Here is a 22208-nt window from a genome sequence, read left to right on the forward strand (position 1 = left end):
TGACATAACCACGTAAATCAAAAATGGGGAAAAGATGAAAGATGAAAGATCCCGGCAAGTAGATCGGTATAAGAAAAGTAAATGGTAAAATTGACCGGGAAAAAGAAGAAGAATGTTCTGTATCCCGACTGGGACAGAACAAAGAATAAGAAACAAAAAAGCGCTTCAGGACCGGCCCCAGAACAGAAAGGGTATTAATACAACAAGACGCAAGGGTATGCCGCGCAAGAAACATCAAAACCAAGGTAAAATCGCTCAGCCATCACCAGCCACGAAATGTCCAACGAGAACCGTCAAAGGCCGCGTGCAAGAATACCGAGACCCAATACCAAAACAGCATTCAACGTTGGAAAAAGAGATCTCCCGAGGTGGAAGAACCCCAACGAACCCATCGACAAGCATAAGCGCCGCATACACCCCAAAAAGACCGCAAAACATCAAGAGACAAAGGAGAAACACATCAACGACCCCGAGCACCACGCTCATGACCCGGTTGGCATACCCTGTGAGTTGATTTCATCCAGGTTGGCCATGCCATGAGAGTAATCACCCATCCCAGGAGAGGGGTGAGCGGAGAGGCCATGCATGGGGAGTTCGAAACTGGGGCTGTCGTGTGAAACGCCAAAGTTGACGTGATGCTTTGAATACATATCGTTCGTTGAGAAACCGTCATCGTAACTGGTCTGCTGGTCATGCGAAAAGCCATATATATCCGACGAGGCGTGTGACATATTGGACATTGGCGGGGAATGACTTGCAATCAATGGATCCGCAGGGCTCATGCTAGAGTACGGGGATGGCGCATGAGATCCCATGGTTGAGGCATCCGTTGACCCTGAAGACACGAAGGGGACATTGAATTGAGGGGCCATGTTGGCGACAGGCGTTGATTCTCCTTGACCGGCATTGCTATACATTGGACTAGCGAAGTCGGGAGGCGAACCTGTAGTTGTCGCAGACACGGAGTTGGTTCGGAAATCAAGCCCATATCCTTGGGTGTCGATGCGTAGGTCAGTTGGGAGATGATGTACTGACTGCGGAACAGGCGCGTAGATGCCTGCCTCGGTGTGGTTAAAAGCAGGAGGTGGCGGCACATGGAAGGAAGACATTGGACCTTGAAGTGTTGAAATGTCAATCGCAACAGGAACAGAACGGCTTCGTTGGCGCTTGTGCCCACGAGCAGCTGGCATGTGGAAACCCAAGTGGTTGCTGTCCTGATACATATTCATATAAGTGGGAGCGGCGAATTGGTTAGGTTGAGATGCAGGGCGCTGAATGAACGGTGGAGACATTGCAGCTGGAACTGCAAAGCTGGGGTTATTATAAGCCAGACGGTTCTGGAAGGACTCCAAGGAAACAAGCTTCGCAAGTTGAACGCTTAGGACCTTGGGATGGCCACCCAGGCGGTGAACCATGATTTGACTGGCTTGCTGCTCCTCGGTGAAATCACCACACTGGTAGAAGCCTCCAGAGTTGGACGAATCCATGTAAAAGTGCGGTGGACGGTTCAGTTCCACAACAAGACCACCTGGTCCAGATGGTGCCCCATTGGGCCCAGGGCTTGAATCGCCAGTCTCCAATGTAATGTTCTTGATATAGGAGAAAGGGTATTCAATCTTATAGCCGGCAGCGTCGTTGTTAATATAATAGGTCATGCATGCCTTGTCGGGTGAATAGAATACGACCAGGTCCATGGCGTTCTGGCCAATGCGCCGCCAGCTTCCGACAGTCAAGGAACGACAAGTGAAGTGAGAGATGACTAGTGGAATTAGCCATTGAACAAAGGTTGCAACAGGGAAGAAATATTAAACATACCGACTTTGCCGGATGGGTTGTTCTCATTCGCATACATGCTAGGCGGTCCATATGCGCCTGCGCGTCCAAAGGGGTCTCTTGCGCCGGGCTTGTTTGGGTCGAATTGCATCGCGAGATAGTGTCGCATGGATTCTGGAATAGAATCACATCCTTCGCCGGTTTCGATACTCTTTTTCGCCAACATCTTGATTTTAGCGCGACTAATTTGGGTCAGTAAGATGGAAAAACAAGGCTCTGAATGGATACCTACCGGTTCTGGAACCAAATTTGAACGGAACGTTCCGTCATGTTAATGTCGGAGGCAATCCTCTCTCTGGTGGCCGCAGTGGGTGTTGGGTTCTTGTTGAATTCCACCTCCAGGAGACCTAGCTGGTCCTGAGTTGCCCGCTGGCGCTTGTTGTTCTTCTGCTGTTGAGTAAGAGTGCTTTTGCGCGGCGGACGGCGCGTCGCAGAGGATTGGGCCGTGGTAGCACTGGAGGTCGCCGGAGAGGGTGTGGATGCTGGAGGCGAGGATGACGATGTTGCCGTGGGAATTGCGCCGGTTGGCGGGTAATGCATTTCTGTCAACGAAGACATAGTGCGATGCGGTACCGTAGAAAAATATGACACACAAGGTTGGAATTGCGTTCAAGATGTTTCAATATGATTTTTTTGGGGGGTTTGCGTATATGTTTCCCTTGGAGAAATGAAGTGTGCAGTGTGTGACGATCCGGCCGACAAATAATGGGAGTGGTATGATCCTGGTGCGGTAACAGAGTAGATCTCGCAATTCTTAATCCTCTTGAAGCAGCCACAGGCGCGAGAGTATTAAAGAAAGATGCAAAGATTTGAATGAATAGAAACTGGCGTAGGGTCGAACCGCGTTCGAGGGTGTCCACGTCAGAGATTGGGTGGTTGGGTTGTAAGGGCGCGTCGCAGAGGCGTCCAGCAAAAAGAGGGAATAAATAAGAAGGCTGGCCTAGGCAGCTTAAAACGAATGGCAGGGGAATTATCTTCTCCCTATTTCAACAAGATATCCTTTAGAAGGTGTTCGAGTTGACAGAATGGCAATGCCCAGGTTGAATCGATCAACGGGGCGGGAACGGGGGGGAAACCGATCTCGAGAAAACGAATGAAAGCAGAAAGAGTGATAGGGTCGTCGTGAAAGAATGAAACGAGCGACCTAGCAAACAAGAAAAGAATGGAGGGAATAAGGAATACCGAAAGGTAAGAAGAGGAAAGAGGCTCAGGAGATGGGATGCTGACTACGCGTGGGGAACCGAACGAACTTAGTAATATTCTCTCTCGCTGGGCACGAACGGGCTGTCCGCTGTTGGCTAAAAGCAATTCCGGCTATTGGCACCTCGTGGGGCCCCCATCGTTTACGTTACTGGCAGGGCCTCGATTTGTCTGTTTCTTTTTTAGTCGCAGGAATCTCCATTTTTTCTATGGGTTTGGAGTTAGGACTGAATGTTGCGACCCTTCTCATCTGGGTCCAGTTTACTGGAAGAAACTGGTTTTTTGGCCCCTGCGTTGAACCTGCATGTGCCTAACAAACATGGAGCAATGAGGGTGCAGACTGAGCCTCCATGATTTCGAGAGAGGGGGTGCGCTGACCCTCCCCTTACTGTCTGTGTATGTTTTGTGCAGTTGTCCAACTGCATTGGTGTGACCCTCAGGGGCAAGTCGAATGTGCTACATCAGCGCACTCCGTGCTGCAGGAACCTTTCATGGAGCATGGTGGCGTCGAATGAACCCAGAACACATCCTAGGAGTTCTCGCCAAATAGCCAATTGCCGCCGAACGGTATCCACGTGAGATCCGCGGAAATCTAAAGCGCCGGCACTGAACTGGTTTGGATCGCCAACCATGGACGTCAATGCATTTGACAATGCGTTTGAGGTTCGGCAAAATTAAATAGAACCTCACCGTGATCGAAGAACTGCCAAGGCCCTTTTTTGCTTTTTTTTTCTTTCGTGGCCAGAGTTTCCCCTGATTCAACTAGTGGTTAACCATGGGCGCCACAATGGAACACGCACGGTCTTAGGGGCTAATCCAGTTGGACTCAACCAATGAGCATGCAGTTGCACGTGCAGTTCCGTGGATAGTCAGAGGGGAAACATTCAGGTACCCGCCCCGGCATTGATTATGATTGGCCTCGAAGACATGACAGGTCATTCCAGACCCTGACCAGTGGGCCAGTTTTGCGTTCAGGGACTGGTTCTTCTCTGGCGTTACGCTATCCGTCTTATCCGGGTCATTCGTTATTGCGTTTAAACTGAAAGTACGAAGCTGCAACAGTACGAAGTACACATCTCGGTCATCGAAATTGTTTCGATTGAAGAGGCCCTCGGATGAGTATTTTGGGATCATCCGTCGGCGCAAATTGTGTTCTGCGTATCTACATCGTACTGCGACTCAACCGATTCTCTATTCTCCTGGTCATTGTCTCGGTCTAGCATTTGTTTACTCTGTTCTGCTTAGACTACACATGCAGAAGCCTCCAGGCGTAACACGTTGGTGCCTGATCCTATTGTTGACATACATGCGAGATCCCGGCTGTCCGATCTAGGAAATCACCCCTGAGATCGTTCATTGTTGTTACCCAAGCCACACAGCCACACAAACCTTGGATCTGAGTGACAGATGATTGATCGCGAGGCTCGAAAAGATAGGAAAACAAACCAACGTGGTCAGAAGATGAAGAAACAAGACCCTCGATCAAGCGCTTGCACATAACTATCCACAATTGATAGTCCAGTCCCCTTGCCCGCCCAACGGGTTCCACCATCCCACTCCCGGAGCCTGTCAGTCGTTTCCCATATCTTCTCAATAAGCTCCATCGCCGAGTTCCGCTGTTGTTCCCTATAATAAGCAGTCATAGACTCATGCTTCCGTCGAACCCACTCACGATCCTCGCGCAAAATTGCCTCTCTAGCAGCAAGGTAAAACGGCTGGGGCAGCGACGAGTCGGGTCCACATCCGGTTGATAGATGGTCCATCAGGCCAAAGCACACATGCACCAAATGCTGCACGCGCGGCGAGTATGTCTGGTCTCGAAACACCCGTCGAGCAAGCAGTAAATGCGCTGTCCAATAGAAGCACTCAGTGAGGATGTCCAGAGGCGTGCGGTCACCTGTGACTGGAGGAATGCCGTGGTATCTAGAGCCCCAGACGCGAAGCTCCGTGTCGACCTGGAATGCTTCGCTAAGGATAGCACCTTCCTCGGTGTTGTTGTTGAGCATGTCACTCACATCGCAGGCCAAGTGTGCGATCCGTACGAGGTAGCACATAAGTGGCTGTGGACATCCTGTCATATTATGAAATGATGGCTCGGTCGTATCCCAGCGATTCTGGTCGGGCTGGTGGAGTATGAAATCCCGCGGTGCGTACGGCCTTCGTTGTCGTGAGATTGCTAACATGACGTCAACCATACCATATCGCTGCACAGTCATGCGTGCGATAGGGTTTTGTGGTAACTCATGGAAGTAGCCCAGTGTTTGCATGAGCCACGAAGCGCATTTGACATGAGGCTCCAATACGCCGTCTGCTGTCTGGGCAACGATAATACCTTGGAGCACGACGGCTGTGAGTATTGCTTCTCTTTCATGCTTGTTGTTTGCTACAATTTGACCTGAATCACTGGCAGCTCCAGCATCGATCCTGAGAAGGTTTTGTGCGAGTGTTCTTATCATTCGCTGCTGACGCTTGGCCGCGAGGTCAATACTGGCCAAGCCGAAGTTGAGCATATGTTCTGTTGATATGCAGACTATCGTTTCGAGGAGAATCGGCGACGACAGGGCTGGGATTGAGAGCTGCCGATAAGGGTTGTCCGGGCCATCTAGGGCAGGAACATTGGATGAGACCAGTCTTACGTCTGTGCAGAGTATTTCCAGTTAGACTTGCAAACTGGGGCGACATGACATTCTAATGGACGACGCACAATATTCCCATGCGACTTTTTCTTCTTGGGATTCGAAATGTTTCTCTGGTAAAAGGGCCAAAGGCCGGCCTAGTGTGCTTTGCTCAATTGCTTGATGGGGGTTTTTGCACCGAGGCTTATGTCTTGTCGTCATTGGCTCTCTCTGTCGAACCCACTTCACCCCTGACGGATAGGTGCATTCTGAGTTATGTGAAACACAGACTGAGCACACTGGCCGTTTCTCGTCGCATTTATTGTGCTTCTGTCGGCATTGTAGACATCCTGTTCCGCGTCTATATCAGTGCCCGCACTTCGCCCCAGAATCAGCCACCGTACCAGTACGAGATCGGGAGAACCTCTCGCCCCGAGGCATTTCATTGATTGATTCACTGATTGGAGGGACGCCGATATAATTCATAAGAAGTACGTAGCCCCGGAGGAGAGTGATGTATGAGTCTCGCTTCCCCGCAGCCTTATCTATGAGTCGGAACCTTATGACTATCACCTGACGGTTTCCCTCGGGACCAATCGGATGCTTAAATGGACGCTGGGACCTTAGGAACATTCTTCGAATTCGCATTCTTATTGATCAGGTTTACTCATCGAGGGATATAGATTCTTATATGGTGTAAAAATAGAGCCAGTTACAATTGGATGAAGCAAATTATGCGTGACACGGTGACACCACAGGGACTTCCTAACCCAGAACTTCCTTGATGACACCAACAGTTCGGTCAACGATCAAGTCGATCTCCTCACGAGTCGTATTGTAAGGAGGTGCCAAAACGATATGGTCGCCATTGACACCATCAATACCACCACTGCCAGGCATCAACGAGATTGAATATTCAGGCTTAAGTCCTGTCGTGTGCAGAGTCCAAGAGAGCGCCTTTGAAGGGGGATATGGCTCTTTCGTCTCTTTATCCTGGACAAATTCCATCTAAAGCCATGTTAGTAGAGACCATTCATACTGGGAAAGAAGAAAACTTACCGCCCAGAATAAACCTCTGCCACGGATATCACCGACATGAGGGTGACTGTCCAATCGCTCGTGAAGACGCTGAGAAAGGTATTCTCCCATAGCCCGCACATTCTCCATCAGCTTATCCCCCTGAACAATCTGTTGCACTCTGTATGCTGCTGCACAAGCAATTGGGTGCCCTTGGTAAGTCTGACTGTGTACAAAAGACCCCGTTCCCTTGCTCAAAGTTTCGACTACATGCTTGTTAACGAGCAGCCCAGCGATCGGAGCGTAACCGGCGCCAAGCCCCTTGGCGATTGTCTGAAGATCGGGCACGACGTCTTCCTGCTCCCAGGCATGGAGAGTGCCTGTGCGACCCATGCCAGACATTACCTCATCCAACACGAAGAGGGCTCCGTGTCGCTCGCAGACTGCTTTCATAGCCTTGAGGTAGCCTGGCAGCGGTGGAACACATCCAAGTGTCTATAAGAAGACCAAATTAGCAAAGGCTGGATCCTGACATCAATTGTACTCACAGCGCCAGTCATAGTTTCAGCGAAGAAAGCACAGACAGTATCGGGGCCCAGTCTCTGGAACTCGTCCTCCAATTCTTGTGCAAGTCTCGCGACGTACTCCTCGTTAGTTTCATTATCCTTCATTCCTCTGTACGGATAACATTGAGCCACATGGTGCATATTCTTCGAAAGAATACCTTCATAAATCTTTCGTCGGGCGGCGTGGTGTCCGACAGCAAGCGAGCCTAGGGTGTTTCCGTGGTAGGATGACTTTCGAGAGATGATGTTCACACGCTGGGGCTGGGGAACAGGCAACTCCGTGAAATACTGAATGGACATCTTCACCGCAGCCTCGACAGCCTCAGTACCTATCATGCGCCATAGATGTCAGCAGCGAATCTTGTTAAAGGACTGTTATGGTTCTTACCTGAGCTCACAATGAAAGCGCGGGACATCTGCCCACCAGTAGATTCAACCAAAAGTTTAGACAACTTTTCCGCAGCACTGTTGGTAAAGTACAAGGAGTAGCAGTAAGGGATCTTCTTCAGCTGCTCCAGAATGGCCTCATGGACGCGTTCATCACTGTGGCCCAAACAAGAGACAGCTGCACCGCTTGTTGCATCCAGGATCTCCTGCCCATTGTCGGTGAGCAGGTAGCTTCCTCGACCACCAACGATGTTCAAGGGCTCCTTGCGCAGCTGATGATAAAGGACTCCACTGGAAGCCGTGACGCCTGTCTCATCAACTCGCTTCTCAGTCGGAGTAGGCGCCGTAGCAGCTGCCAAATCTGGTGTATAGTCACCCATTGTGGAGGAGGTAGAGTGTGTACGTAGAAGAACTTTGGACGTATGTATCACGAATGGATGTTAGATTTGAACTTGGACTAGAATGAGAGGGTGACTGGAGAGCAATAAATAGACATCTCCCAGTACAGCCAAGAGTTACAACACAGAGAGATGCATCATGGCACTGATACCTACATGTTGAGAAGGTCTAGATATAACGCCGTGATTGGCGATTGTCGCCTTGTTACACAGCTCGAAGCTTATACATGGCTACGATAAGCTATTCCCAAAGAGGAAATCTTTGTCGGACCCAAGCCCCTGGACAGCTGCATGGACGTGATAGGGTGGAATCTTAGTTTATGAGATCGACTTTGTTGATAAGAAACTTTAGACCTCTTGATTACTTCGAGCAAAGATTATAGTATCGAAGAGCTTTGCGGGGAGTGTGCCAGTAAAGTCTGCGCATTGACCTTTGAAACCCCGCCACCATCATGGCCCGTATATGGAAGGCTTAGGGGATGAGATAATGGAAATCCCTATCTGGATTCTGGGAGCACAACCAGAATAGGAACGTGATAAACCAATGGAAGAAGAGAAGGAACCACGGGGGAAAACTCTCACAGGGTAGTTCACCGCTCTCATGCCCGTGACATAGAACCTCGGTCGCTCTTGTCAGGCGCTGAAGTTTTAGGTATGGGTATGCTGTTATCTCATGTCAAGTGTACACTATCACCATCTATTACTGCGCCATCTGTTTCCCGGTCACAATCGCAAAGCCAAGATAGCCATTTCCTGAGGCACCCGAATGTTGAGCGGAGAGGCGGAGGCGTAACCGTAACGTGCTGCCCAATCTCAGCATGTGTCACTGTGGAAATGGAATGACCGTGGTACAAACACCTTTTGAACCTTGGAATAAATGGAACAAAGTAGGTTGAGAGATCAACCTAATCGGCGGTGCAGATCGGAAGTCGATTGAACTTATCATGCCCATGTCGTTTGCATACCTAGGAGACTGTCACTGACTCCACAGAGGCCTACCCAAAGAACCTCAAACCAGCAGTTATGAATAGATAGAACCGCATCATATTCCCATGGGAAATAACGAGAGATGATTGGATCATTGGAGGATCTGCCCGATGGCTTACTCTTATTATGGGGAAAAGGCCATTAGCGCGAGATCAGGACATCCGCGGCCCGCGGGGCTCCTAGGGCTTACGCCTTACGGTCCCGCGGCCGCCATGGGGCCTGACTCACAAACAACACCCGTTGACAAGTGACAACACCGTGTCCTGCAGGATCCCACTGCTTGCCGAAGACTGCTGGAAAATTCTCTCATCAGCCGGACGACATAGTTTTCCACCATTCAACGGTTTCAATATCAGCCAAAATGGCAACATCGCAAGTCTTCCCTTTCTCCGTCGGAGACGCTTCAAACGACCGCGTGAAGCTCGTCCCTCTGAACCCAGACAAGCACTGCGACACGTTTTACCGCCTATCCTCTCCACACCCGGAGATATACTCGTACATGCCTCTCTTGCCCCCAGCATCAGCAGCAGAATTCAAGTCCTGGTTCCACAACGACTCCACAACCCATATCCTTTCATTCGCAAACCCAGAGACATTCTCCTTTGCAATCATAGACAAGACACGACCAGCGTCACCCGAAGACCCCGAAGGCGAATTAGCAGGCACTATGAGCTTCATCCGCACCTCAGCGATGCATCTGAATACGGAGATTGGGTTTATTGTCATTCTCCCGCCGTACCAGCGAACCCACGTCGCGACCAATGCCGTCGGACTTTCTCTGCAGCTTGCACTTGAGGCCCCGGAGAAGGGGGGTCTCGGACTGCGCAGTGTACACTGGTCGGCTAATACGTTGAATCTTGCTAGTGCCAGGCTTGCGGAGAGGATGGGATTCGAGAGAATTGGGGTTATACCGTGGCATATGCGCCTCGTGAAGGGTAAAACAAATGGGAAAGTAGGGAATGGTCGGGTGTTGCCGGCTGGAGGTGATCCTGAGGATTTATGGAGAGATACTCTGCAATTGTGTCTTGGGTGGGATCAGTGGGAGGATGGAGTAAGGGAGAAGGTGACGAAGCTTATGGAGAGGTGAGATCAAAATTGTTTTTGGCTCACTCTGTGTATCACAACCATCTCAAGAGTCAAGACTACGATGCAAAATAAACTTGGACACCTGGACCACAACCAGACCCCATTTGTCAGTATTATAGCGATTGGTAGCTTACCCCGGCATGGGGAGGCGAACCTCCAAAATAAGCACTGCATGCTATGCAGTGCCTGCTGTATTTCATCCCACTTCGGGTTCATGGTTTAGATTAACCTCTAAGAAAATCCGTGAATAAAGCTCACCAGTTGGTGAGTGGTGACCAGTTGGTCGCCAGTTGGTAGCACGCCAAAACGTGAGTGATTGCGTCTTAGCACGTAAGTGAGCCATCCCTGGCAGTAAGATGGCACAGATCTTTTCCAGTCTCAGCAGTAGGGTGAGCACTAGCATTGCCCGTGCATACTCCTGTCTAACAGAATGCAAGGTTGATGTCGATGGCGCGAATATTGCGCAAAATGCTTTCGAAGAGTCGCAATATGCAGATGACAACGACCCGCCAGATACACCTACCTATAGAACCATGCAGGTACTACCTATTGGTGGTCTTCAAGGCTATTCTCCTGCTAAATCCTCCGTGTCATGGAATGCGGGATGCTTGGGGTATACCTTAGTGGCGCAATCACTGGGATTACTGAGAACATTTGGTAGGGGTTGTATTAAACAAGCGGAGATGGCACAAATTCCGAGTGCCTTTTCAGTTCCCAATATCGTGGAACTCTAAGAACACAATGGGAACCGCTGGAGATTCCCAGCGAGTGTCGGACACCAGGGTATACAGCATCGACGCCGAGAATCGGCGCAACAGCACTGAGTACACTGAGGTTCCAAGGCCAAAATCATGGAAAAGCTACATTTGGGATACATGGGATCTACCACCCGATCAACGCTGGATGCTCTTCAAAGTGGATGCTTTCGTCCTCACCTTTGCATCTCTCGGTTATTTTTTAAAGAATATCGATCAGACGAATGTCAACAATGCTTTTCTCAGTGGCATGAAAGAGGATCTCGGAATGAATGGCAACGAGCTGGTGACAAGTATGTTGCCTTTTATTGCTTGGAAAGATTCCAGCATCTGCTAAAAAAAGACCACAGGCACATCTATCTGGACTGTGGGATACGTTATTGGTCAAATCCCATCCAACTTGTTGCTGACCAGAGTCTCGCCTCGATGGGTTATCCCCTCGCTGGAGGTAGGATGGGGACTGGCTACTATCTGTACATCGACTGTCAAGTCGTATAAAGCCCTCTACGCCTTGCGCTTCCTTGTTGGCTTTTTTGAGTAAGCGCTCATTCTCAGCTCATATTCTTTGCATGTGGACAGTCTCTAACACGGACTGTAGGTCAGGATTCTATCCCGGTATCCATTACTTACTGGGATCGTGGTACACCCCCCAGGAAATTGGAAAACGAGCCATGATTTTTTGGCTGGCTGGTTCGATCGGAACTTTATTCAGTGGTTTCCTTCAGGCTGCTGCATATACAAACCTGAATGGGACACATGGCTATGCGGGTTGTATGTGCTTTGCAATTTTTCTTCCTTTTCTCTCAAACTCCAGATGAGATACTGTCACAACCACTCCAAATTGCAATAACAGGAATGCAGCCTTTGACTAACACAAACAGGGCGCTGGCTATTCATCATCGACGGTATCATCACGCTACCACTAGCTGTCGCTGGGTATATCTTCTTTCCAAACCTACCGCAAAGCGGGCAGAGGACATGGTGGACAACCGAGAAGGAACATTTCCTGTCAGTTGAGAGAATGCAGAAGATCGGTCGTGCTGGCAAGCAGCCATGGACAAAGGCGAAGGCCGCAAGAATCCTGCTGAGTTGGCACACGTATCTTCTTCGTAAGTTATAGTCTACCAAAAGCAATCTAGGACTATACTGACCGCTCACCACAGCATTGCTATATATTCTTTGGAACAATGGACTGCCTCAGCCAGCTATGGGCTATTGGCTGAAAAGTTTCAACGCTAATCCTCCCCCTGTACCTGGGACATCTTACACTGTTGCGGAGATCAATAACTGTAAGATTGATTCCAATGTCTTGACCCCAGCAGATGCACTGACTCTGTATCCAAGTGCCGTTGCCTACGACTGCAATCCTCATTGTTATCTCTTTAGTCTGGGGCTGGCTGTCTGATGGCGTATGTCGCGGTGCTCGTTGGCCGTTTATTTACATTGGCGCTGTTTCTACTGTAAGTCGTTAGGTCTGATATCTTCTGGATACTTTCCATGACATGGGCACTAACTATTCTCTCAATCATTCAGCTCATTTTCTCCTCTTTGATGATGAAAATGCCATTTTACACAAATATAAAGGGCCGCATGGTGGTCTATTGGCTCAGCAATATCTTCGTGAGCACGCCTTTCTATTTTCTTCGTATTGATATCTGACAATAGTTTAGAATGGCGCCGGCCCTCTAATTCTAAGCTGGATCAACGAGATCTGCTCCGATGACACAGAAAAGCGGGCATTACTTGTTGCAATGGCCAATGACCTAGCATATGTTGTGCAGGCTGTCGTGAGTCTTCTTCGTTCTTTTTTACTGATTGCAGGCTTTCGGGCAAATACTAACGAGCACGGGCAAAAGGCTCCTAACTTTATATGGAAGACTACGGACTTCCCTCAGGCCCCCAAGGGGTATACCTGGTCTCTCATACTTCAGGTCTTGCTCAGTAAGAAGTCCTATCCCCTTTCGGGTACTTTTGCGTCTCACTAAAACCTCTCTAGTCTTGGCCACTGCTACCACCCAATTCTTGTTATGGCGGGATCAGAAAAGGGCCGCAGAAATAGAGGCGAGCCGTGCAGCTGCTGCCCCTCTTGATTCATCGTCTATAGACGTAGAGACACCGGTAGGATCTAGGGAAGGAGATGGCAAGGTAGCTGGGACTTCTCGGATCAAGTATGTTGGCTTAGGTTAAGGTTGAATTGCCACAACAGATTGTGTCCATGAATAGGTATATTGTGGTGAAAATATTCAGAGTCAATTCGATAGAGTCCATCCTGTTCATATAGGTTTCAGCGGGTACGCCGCTGTATAAGCGCCAGGGGCCAAAATGCCGTTTCTGACTAATCTTTATGCCTTAATGCCTGACTTTGGCCTGACTTTGGCCTGATTTTGCCTAGGAGCCTGAATTACAACGGGCAGAAAAATAGGGCTGTCTGAATTCCGATTACACTTGACTTAATAAGCGAGGTACCATACTTTTGCTAGCTCGCTGTCCAGCCATAAAAATGAAGCCTTTTTATCCCATACAAACGCATACATCTCTAGTTACGGGAAGATGCATGGTCGGTTTGTCTGGGTGGATTTAGAATTAACCTATGGCTGGAATTAAAATAAAATACTGTAAGGGATTAGTAGCTTGTAAAGGTTTCATTAGCTATTAAAGCATCGAGGTTTACCTGTTTTACCTGTGCATTATTCCGTGCTGGAGAGAGAGCGCTGGTAAACCACCTTTGAATTGGAGATGTATGCATTTGTATGGGACAAAAAGGCTTCAGTCTCACACATGGAGAGTAAACCACCTTCGAAACTGGAGATGCATGCATTTGTATGGGACAAAAAGCTTCAATTTTACAAGCATATGATTACAATTTACATTACATTGTACAGTGCGGTGTAAAAGGCGGTCAGGGGACTGGCCAAAATTTCAGGCTCCTAGGCCAAAGTCAGGCATTAAGGCATCAAGATTAGTTAGAAACGGCATTTTGGCCCCTGGCGCTTATACAGCGGCGTAAGCGGGGTTCTGGGCAGCCCGCTTCCATGCATGTATACACCGCTAGATCGGATGACTCCTCGACTGTACCATTCCATCTTCAGACCTTCCTCTTCAACTTGGTAAGCCTTCAGAGGTGCTGCCGATATTGGACCTCAACATGACATTCCCGTATAACCATGTCTTGCTCATTGGAGCCACGTCTGGGATCGGTAGAGCAATAGCCGATCGTCTGATACAGGCTGAAATCAAAGTGACTGCAGTCGGAAGACGAAAGGACCGCCTCGATGAGTTCGTTGGGAAACATGGCAAAGAAAAAGCCAATTCAATGGTCTACGACGTCAGCGTCATTGACAGGATTCCTCGATTTGCGGCAGAGTTAGTATAACCAACGACGTTCGGAAGATATACGCCGTATATGTACTTAATTGAAACCCAATGACAGTGCGACTGCTCAACATCCGGACATAGACTGTGTCTTCCTGAATCATGGCACACAGCGCAAATACAAGTTGACCAATCCCAAAGATGGAGATCTCGTGGATTTCAGAGCAGAAATGGATGTCAATTTTACCAGCTATGTGGCTCTGACTCAGGCATTTACTCCTTTCTTGTTGTCCAAATCTGGTTCAGCGAGCTTTATATTGTCAGTGCACAACCTCGGCGTCAACCGTTTCATTGAGATATTGATCTTTTTTGACAGCACGACATCCCTTCTAGCTCTTGTGCCAGCGCCAAGGATCCCTGCGTACTCAGCGGCCAAAGCTGCATTGAACGCTTTTATATACTGCTTGCGCGACCAGCTGAGGGAATCGAATGTTGGAGTGATCGAGCTGGCTCCACCACTTGTGTCGAGTAAGTTATAGTCTTGGCCAGTAAAAACCTTAACAAAGGACGAAAAGATGAAAGAATTTAATGCTGATAATGTATATTGCTTGTAGCTGAGCTACACGATTACATGGGTATTGAGAAAGGAAGAAGCATGGGAATGCCGGCCGAGCAGTATGCCGAGTACGCTATTCAAGCCCTCCAAAGAGGAAGCGACGAGGTTCTCGGTGGCAGTGTTCAACCGATAGATAATTTTCAGGAATTGGTTGATAAGCGACGGAAGCTATTCAATGAGTTCGCTCCTATGCTTCGTGATGTGGAATAAGAGATGCCTTTGCCGCGTTGTGCCAACTGGCTAACTGGTCACCAACTGGCGACCAACTGGCGAGTATTCACGGATCTTTTTCTTGAGTGGATAATCCAGACCATGAACTCGAAGTGAGATTGGCAACAGCAAGCATGTCAATCTATATAATAAGATAGTCATGTTGCCGTTCCAATTCGGCATTACGAGTCTGCAGAAATCAGCCACCAACATCAATAAATTTGGGAAGTAACAACCCACAAACAAGACCCAATGAACATTGCTGCAGTCATTTTTCGCTTGCTTCCCTCGCGCGTCCCAAACAGACTGAAGCAGAGATATCGCCGTCTCATTGCCCAGCCCACCATGTACCCGGACATGGTCAAGCCGCAGAAGGACATAGTGCCGCGCGTGCGGGGACAAAGCATCAGCCCCTGCCATGAACAGTGGCATGACCGCCAACTCGATCAGAGAACACTCTGCAGGTATCTCTGCCAGAGAGTCCAGGATTGCTGTCACGGAATCCTTTATTATTGGCGCTTCGGCTGGTTGGGCTACATCCAACAAGCGAGATGTGTGCAGGATGCACGCGTGGCGAAACGCCTCGGCAATTGCGGGCCAGCGTGGATCATCGTTCGGATATCTATCAGGCTTCAAGCGCCATGAAAATAATTGGTATCGGTGGGCACTGAGGAGTCGCTCGAACTCTGGAGTTTCTAACTTGCCCGTGGCATGCGCCTTGGCATGTTCTAGGACGTTGCCCATGATCAAGAACAATTCGCGGGGGCAGCCATTGACGCGCTCGAATTTCAAATCGCTCAGATCCGCAACGACTTCACGAAGCTTAGAGGAGAAGCATAGTCGTTGGGGGTCTGTAAGTGAACGGATGATGTCCAGCCTGATAGGATATTGTCAGAGCTTAGAGCTTACGAATAACCGGATGAGACCGCTTGCCATGCTAAGTTTCCCAAGAAGAACACAGTTCTTCTATCATTCCGGGTCAAAGTATCACACAGGCGCAACTGGTTGCAAATGGACAAGGCACCTGTGATATGAGCGCCGTGGGTGGAGATGCCCGACTCAAAGATCTTCACAGATTCAGCTGTGCGTTCCGAGTGCAGGGATTGTCAACTCACATCCTGAAGTAACAATACTTGAATGATAACGAAGATCCCGTCGCGTTCGTTCTCATCCAAATGGCCCGAGATGCCATTGTGAAGAGTATCGCCGAGCCAGCGTATGGCTCTGACTCGGTATTCCACGGCTAAAGTCTCTCGCAGATAGATGTCATCTTGCTTGATTCCTAGATGACATGCGGAAAGTCCTAGGACGGCATATAACAGACCTAGTTGTTCATATGCTAGCGGCAGAACATAAGTTTGGTATGGGTTGTCCAGGCCACTGGCTGGGAGTGCGATTTGGTGTGGACATATAACCTGGTCATCTAAATATAACACAGTTAGTATATTGTCCTTGGACTGAAAGGGTAAGATGCACAGACAATGTGCCAACAGTAGCTCCGTCCTTTCCAACATCAACAAATCATCCAACTCCACACTTTGCCCTTCTGGCCGTGGCCGTGGCCATAGATGGGTGACCGGAAGTGGCGCTTCTTCATTCGTCGTATCGAAGATACTATCACTTGGCTTATGGACGAGCTCCTCGTCAGTAGGATCTGGAGGAATGCTTCCAATGTCCGACGTCAGGGCATGGCCACGGGTCACAGCAGGGACTGCCCTGTTCTTCCATTTCCCCCGGGTCGCTAGTCCCGCAAAGCGAAACTTCTCTGGATATCCTTTACATTGAAGACCTTTGGTGATACATCTTTGGCAGGCAGGTTTTGCTCGGTCGCATTTGCGACACTTTTCACGGCATGTTATGCAAGCTGGGCCTGGAAGAGATCGTCAGGGCCGCTTTTGCTTGGTGTATGTAATACAAACCTCCCGGGGGCATTTCCTCTCTTGATTGGCGACAACTGACGTTGACGAATCAAATCATCTGTACAAGTCGAGATCTGACTGGGGAACTTGGAAGTTGGAAGGAGAGTCGTAAATCACGAGGTCTAGTTATTGCGGCCTTGTTTGTCAGGCCTCAAACGGAATTCCTAACTTAACATTGCCGAAAAGTGGGGCAGTCACCCAGTGTTTGCTTGAGCCTTGAAAGAAAAGCCTGTGCAGTCTGATTCGTCCACGTCAGGGGTGGCGCCCACTAGATTTAGCCGCTGGCCCACTGTGGGCCAGCCTTGATCTGTTTCTCTCTTCTTCATATATTTACCTTTCAGTTGTCCCCCATCCATCCCCATAACCTCCATACGAATCATCAACAACAACAAACCTGTTCGACGTCAGAACGATGCGTGTGTTCCTCCTGGGAACCGATGATCATCCACACGAACCGTCGTCGACTACCTGGATGAATGAACCACTTGTTCGGGAATACCATTACACGTGACCTGCAGATGATACCAAAGAGCTTTGTGCCCGCAACATCTCACAAGCGGAGAGGAAGATTGCCCACATCCAGGAAACGTCGATGTGAATCTCAAGAGACACACGCACAATCTCCTGATCTCTGCTCTAACTAAGACACAAATCCAGCGACTTCTGCAGAAAGGCATAGTGGCTCTAGAGTTACTTTCACGGACGAGCAAGTATTATTCGAAAATCATGCCTGGAAAAGCGCATGATGCTTCCAATGCCTTAAACCGATGTCGACATCCTGATTCCCAACACGTCCAGTCTGGATTATCTCAAGCCAGTCGGTGGCTTCGAGGTGGTTGATGGTGAACTGTTTATCAATCGGTTCGAATCAATTTGCTCACCACCATCGACGATATGAACTCTTATGAGCAGGTTGACGAGCATGTCGAAGCCTCCCTAAGGGATTCGCCTTGGAAAGCCGGACTTTTCCCTCGCAGTGAAGACGGAGTGCCCATAGCTACGCCAGGAATACATTAAGGGCATCGAGAAGCAAGCATCAGATCTAAAGGATGCTGTCTTCTGGGCTAGGCAGGCGATCGTGTTCGTGCAACACAACGTTGTCAGGGCAATGGAGGCGGCAAACTGCCCAATGTCGAGAACGACATGGATGGGAATCGGCAGAACTTCTTCGAAGGACCGGCATCGCGGAAGAACCACCTTTCGAACCCTGGTAGTCTTCCTGCCGAATAGCTACCGCTATCAAGGCTTAGAGAACGAACCCCATGGAGGTCTCTACAATTGTCCCGAGCGTCTAGCCGAACTTCTGACAGACTTACGGTCTATTCTTACTACCTTGGTAAGAAAGCAGAGTGAAACTCCCGTGTTGTATAATGCCATCGTAGGGGCAAGTGATACCTCAGGAACCACCGAGCTCCTCGCAGCAGAAGAACCTAGCCATCACTCGTGATTGAAATTGGGTCTTCCCAATGCTCTGGGTCGCCCCACAAGGATGCGCGATGGTGGCGGCATAATTCGGGTGGTGCCACGGAATCTGTTCTCCTGCTAAAAATCAAGGATACCCCTGGCTTTTCGGTCGACGTTGAGCTATGGGAAGAGGTGATGTCCCGCACCACGACAGTCCCGTCACCATCTGCCTCTATCTCATTCTCAACTAGACTAGAGCGCACGCAATTCGCCACTGTCGATGCCTCCGGGCTCCGGCAGATATACCGACATCTTCCTTCGCTATGCAGCTTAATGAGGCAGCCCTCTGGTCCAACCTATCCAGAACTCGTCCACCTCGCCCCCGATGTCACGTACTATGACATCTAGGACCAAGGTCAAAGGTCATGTCTCGAGAAGGTGATTGTTTGTCCGTGCCTGAGGCACGAACCTCATGAGCCTTTTTTGCTTTCCTTCTTTCTCTTTCCTTCCTCAGACTCCTCACGTTTAGTTGTCTGGATAGCAGCACTCTTTTTCATCAAGAATTGGCTCGTCACACCCGACGTGTTAGCTGAAATTTGTGCTCCCCCATGTTGAGTCCTTCTTTTCCAGAAGCCGTCTTAGAATGCTCTGGCCTTGGCTTCCTTCGAACACCAACGTTCTTGAATGTTACCGATGATGGGCTCTACAGTCAAAAAAGACCAACCCCCCCCCCCCAAAAAAAAACCACCAAAACAAAAGCGGACGGGACTGGACAAGGCTGGCCTTAGTCGCCGGCTAGTCCACAGTATTCCTTCACCCCGCAACAGCAGGCTGCGTGGGAGAAACTGTGGCACGAAGCGCAGGAGGTTGCCCGGTCCGGCGGACTCAGTTCACCAGCTGGCACACCTAGTCCTGTTCCGAGTCTGGCGAGTGAGGACGCATCTTACGAGGTCGAACATGCCAGCCGCGACACCGATTGGGAGTCATCCCCCATCGACACAGCATGCTTGAATTTTTGCATGGAATTGTTGAACCAGCGCTCACGGGTGAGTGATTACTAGAGTGCGCTGGTTTGCGCAGTGGCCGTGCAGGGCCGAGGGGAAGCCGGTTGGCGCGATGCCATACCCATCTTGTCACGGATCATAAAAGTTGCACGATTCATGTTGGTGCACAAAGCCATGCGATTTGCTCCCGGGGGGGTCGAAATGATCAAGAGCTTATCGAAATGTGGCATGGCCGGTACTGGTCTCTCCAGCTGGATGGATACTTGGGTTTCTAGCTTCCCTTTCAGCTTGTCAAAATCATTGTTTTTTTTTTGTTGGTTTGTTGTTTCTTTGGGGGGGGGGGGGGGGGGGGGGGGGGATCAATCGAAGGCCAAAGGACAGAAAACAACAGAGGCAACTTGTCGTAAGAACAGCCATTCGTGAACCAATCAAGAACCAGCTTGCTGTGCGATTCCCAATGTTTAGTCCGTGTGACGCTAGAAACCCACAGGTACCCAATAGGAAGAAACTCCGCCTTATAAGAGTGCATTTCTCCGGTCTTTATAGGGCTCGAGATTGATTACACCGGCTCCCACAGGTGCATGATGAGTAGGAGCAAACAATGTAGAATAGACCAGGGAGACAGAAGTTAGAGAGTATGACAAAGCCCATTTGACTACAAGAGGTACAGTAGTAGGTACAAATACCTGAGATCAGGCTATGCAGTTAGTAAAGTCGGAATTGCGTGGTCTAAAGAGAATACACTGCAATAGCAAGTAAATGCGTAGAATTCATTGAGCTACCTAAAGTTCCTTATGTAGGCACAGATCTCCTGACAATAGAGGCACCGAAAGAAAGGGACGTCAAGGGAAAGAAGGCATCCGCAGACGAAAGCCCTCGGCGATCCTGGAATAGAGCATCCATCCGTATGAAGAGCCGAAGAATGTGACTTGATAAGGTCATTCATTGCTGGTTTGACCGTGATGGGCTGATATGGAAACGGCGGTGGACCTGGCGCTGAGTGGGACCATATCCAGAGGTAAGTTGCGTAAAGCAGTAAATTTGAGGATGAGATTCATCCGTGCGAGTTGCAGCGTGGTTGGAATTGTGGGTGGCTGGCTTGATGCACGGAGACAGGGCGGATGATAGAAAGCCCACGGGGCATGTCCTCAAGATGATGATCAACACGTGGGTAACCACCGAGAGATGGCTTGTCTGGGTGGTGTTGAGCAAGCCGGCAAAGGTGAAGATTAACAGGTCAAAGGCACATATTGACAGACGGGTTGCATGGCCAATGGTGGTTGATGGTCAAGATGAAGCAGATACGCAAGAACCAAGGAGACAAAGAGCCACTGCTGGGCGTGGTAGACAACGGGTAGTCATAATGATGGCCCAAGTATCGGGGGGGGGTCCCCATGAGTGCGGATGATCGATGTTTGACGGGTTACCAGAATGTAGAGCTTGTTTTGTGGCAGCACAACCAATATTGACTGGCAGCTGGAATGCCGAGGCCCCTCAGGAGAAGGATGCTTCTTTGTGGTTCGTCGCAGGTGGTCAGGATGATAGGGTCGAAGATTGAAGTTTCTTGTGTAACGATGTGGATTACACGCAGTCGATGCCGATGCCAGAAAATTTGTTGTTCAATGACGTTGGTAGTGAGTGGTCAGAAAGGCCAAGTCGAAAAGGTCCGTAGGTGAACAAGGCTTAGGTGGATAACACGTAGGTGGACAAGGCGTGGTAGGTCAATGGTGGGTGGTGAATGGTAAGGAGACAGTGAAAGCCGGCTGGTGAACAGGCCAAGAGGGAGTTCCCATTTTGAGAACAGGGTGGATGGTTAAAGGCCGGAGTGCACCGGCCCGTTGGTTGTGCTAGTGAGTTGTAGATGATGAAGAAGGCCATGAACGAGAGCGTCAGTTGCAATATCAAGTTGCTGATGAATAAAGGTTGATGGAGGAGCAAGGGTAGAAAGGTAAATGGAAGGTTGGTGGTTTTAGTAGTGGACGGTCATAGACATTATTTTGAGGCCTGAAAGGCCATTTGTCGGATGGTGGTCAATGGCGGTTGGTTGAAGACGAAGAAAGATGGCAAGAAGGCTATGATAGCAGGCATGCAGATAGCATGTTGAGAGAGTCGATAACATTCCGGGTGTAAGGGGCAAGGCGGGAAGGTCAATTGGGGGATAGGTAGATTGCTTTAGTAGCAGGTGGTCGAGGGTAGAACATTGATGTGAAGGCCAAATTGAAGGCCGCGTAAAGTAGGCTGGCAAGAGGGATTGACTGGGGGCATAGCAGACAGTTGAAATGGGTGTTGGCTATCGGTGAGAAGAATGGAGATGGTTGATGATTTCTGAGAAGGCTAAGGCCCTAAGGCCTTGTAGAGATTTCTCTTGATGGATGGTGGAAGAGACAGTGGAAATGGTTGATGGTAGACGACAAGGTTAAACCGAGAAGGATGCAGTGGGAGCAGTGGATTGAGTGGAGCAGATTGCCCTATCCAGCCTTCCGATTGCCCTGAAGCCAAAGAGGCCCGCCACGGTAAGACTGGATATAGGTCAGTAGAGGTGGCCAAAGGTGGTCAAGTGAATGTCGTTGTTGTTGTTGGGTGGTTGCGGTTGCTATGTCCAGTCTCCTGATTGTCCTGAAGCTGAAGCCCGCCACAGTGAGACTGAACGGAGCGTGGATTGTTCCTTCCCTTTTCAATGCCAAACCAAAACACGTGTATGGAACATGGGGATCACCCTCCAGCATTGAACAGGTAGTACCAAGGCCTGAATATGCATAAAGACGCAGCTAGCAGGCTCATAGTCTAGGAGCTTCACTTGGTTAGCCCATTGAATCTGTGTCCATGATATTGGGTCAGAAGTAGCTTTATAGAATTCGGAGGTCAAGTTGTTTGGAACTGATAGTATACAACCATCCCC

The 22208-nt window shown here is 49.5% G+C and overlaps 7 protein-coding genes across 7 annotated transcripts; 3 read left to right on the forward strand and 4 right to left on the reverse strand.

The window, feature by feature from the left end:
- Positions 1–482: 482 nt before the first annotated feature.
- N7515_005372 (homeobox domain-containing protein) lies at positions 483–2391 on the reverse strand (the record flags this gene model as incomplete). The annotated part of the gene is made up of 3 exons (XM_056666116.1): positions 483–1759; positions 1816–2015; positions 2066–2391. 3 exons carry the CDS (start codon positions 2389–2391, stop codon positions 483–485), a joined length of 1803 nt encoding a protein of 600 aa, XP_056519712.1.
- A 2096-nt stretch (positions 2392–4487) lies between these two features.
- On the reverse strand, positions 4488–5543 carry N7515_005373 (uncharacterized protein; the record flags this gene model as incomplete). Its single annotated transcript, XM_056666117.1, has 1 exon — positions 4488–5543. One exon carries the CDS (start codon positions 5541–5543, stop codon positions 4488–4490), a length of 1056 nt encoding a protein of 351 aa, XP_056519713.1.
- An 870-nt stretch (positions 5544–6413) lies between these two features.
- N7515_005374 (uncharacterized protein) lies at positions 6414–7998 on the reverse strand (the record flags this gene model as incomplete). The annotated part of the gene is made up of 4 exons (XM_056666118.1): positions 6414–6656; positions 6708–7160; positions 7214–7560; positions 7620–7998. 4 exons carry the CDS (start codon positions 7996–7998, stop codon positions 6414–6416), a joined length of 1422 nt encoding a protein of 473 aa, XP_056519714.1.
- A 1366-nt stretch (positions 7999–9364) lies between these two features.
- Positions 9365–10090, forward strand: N7515_005375 (GNAT family N-acetyltransferase; the record flags this gene model as incomplete). The annotated part of the gene is made up of 1 exon (XM_056666119.1): positions 9365–10090. The coding sequence occupies one exon, from the start codon at positions 9365–9367 to the stop codon at positions 10088–10090; it is 726 nt and encodes a 241-aa protein (XP_056519715.1).
- Positions 10091–10830: 740 nt separating this feature from the next.
- N7515_005376 (uncharacterized protein) lies at positions 10831–13031 on the forward strand (the record flags this gene model as incomplete). Its single annotated transcript, XM_056666120.1, has 10 exons — positions 10831–11137; positions 11195–11381; positions 11443–11615; positions 11726–11953; positions 12008–12133; positions 12189–12304; positions 12378–12464; positions 12515–12631; positions 12701–12785; positions 12841–13031. The coding sequence occupies 10 exons, from the start codon at positions 10831–10833 to the stop codon at positions 13029–13031; spliced, it is 1617 nt and encodes a 538-aa protein (XP_056519716.1).
- Positions 13032–13989: 958 nt separating this feature from the next.
- N7515_005377 (Glucose/ribitol dehydrogenase) lies at positions 13990–14982 on the forward strand (the record flags this gene model as incomplete). Its single annotated transcript, XM_056666121.1, has 3 exons — positions 13990–14207; positions 14275–14684; positions 14771–14982. 3 exons carry the CDS (start codon positions 13990–13992, stop codon positions 14980–14982), a joined length of 840 nt encoding a protein of 279 aa, XP_056519717.1.
- Positions 14983–15124: 142 nt separating this feature from the next.
- On the reverse strand, positions 15125–16914 carry N7515_005378 (Zn(II)2Cys6 transcription factor; the record flags this gene model as incomplete). Its single annotated transcript, XM_056666122.1, has 5 exons — positions 15125–15172; positions 15223–15859; positions 15892–16063; positions 16463–16852; positions 16902–16914. 5 exons carry the CDS (start codon positions 16912–16914, stop codon positions 15125–15127), a joined length of 1260 nt encoding a protein of 419 aa, XP_056519718.1.
- Between the last annotated feature and the right edge of the window lie 5294 nt (positions 16915–22208).

Source organism: Penicillium bovifimosum, assembly GCF_028826915.1.
Source record: "Penicillium bovifimosum strain IBT 22155 chromosome Unknown utg000005l_segment0_segment0, whole genome shotgun sequence".
NCBI lineage: Eukaryota > Fungi > Ascomycota > Eurotiomycetes > Eurotiales > Aspergillaceae > Penicillium > Penicillium bovifimosum.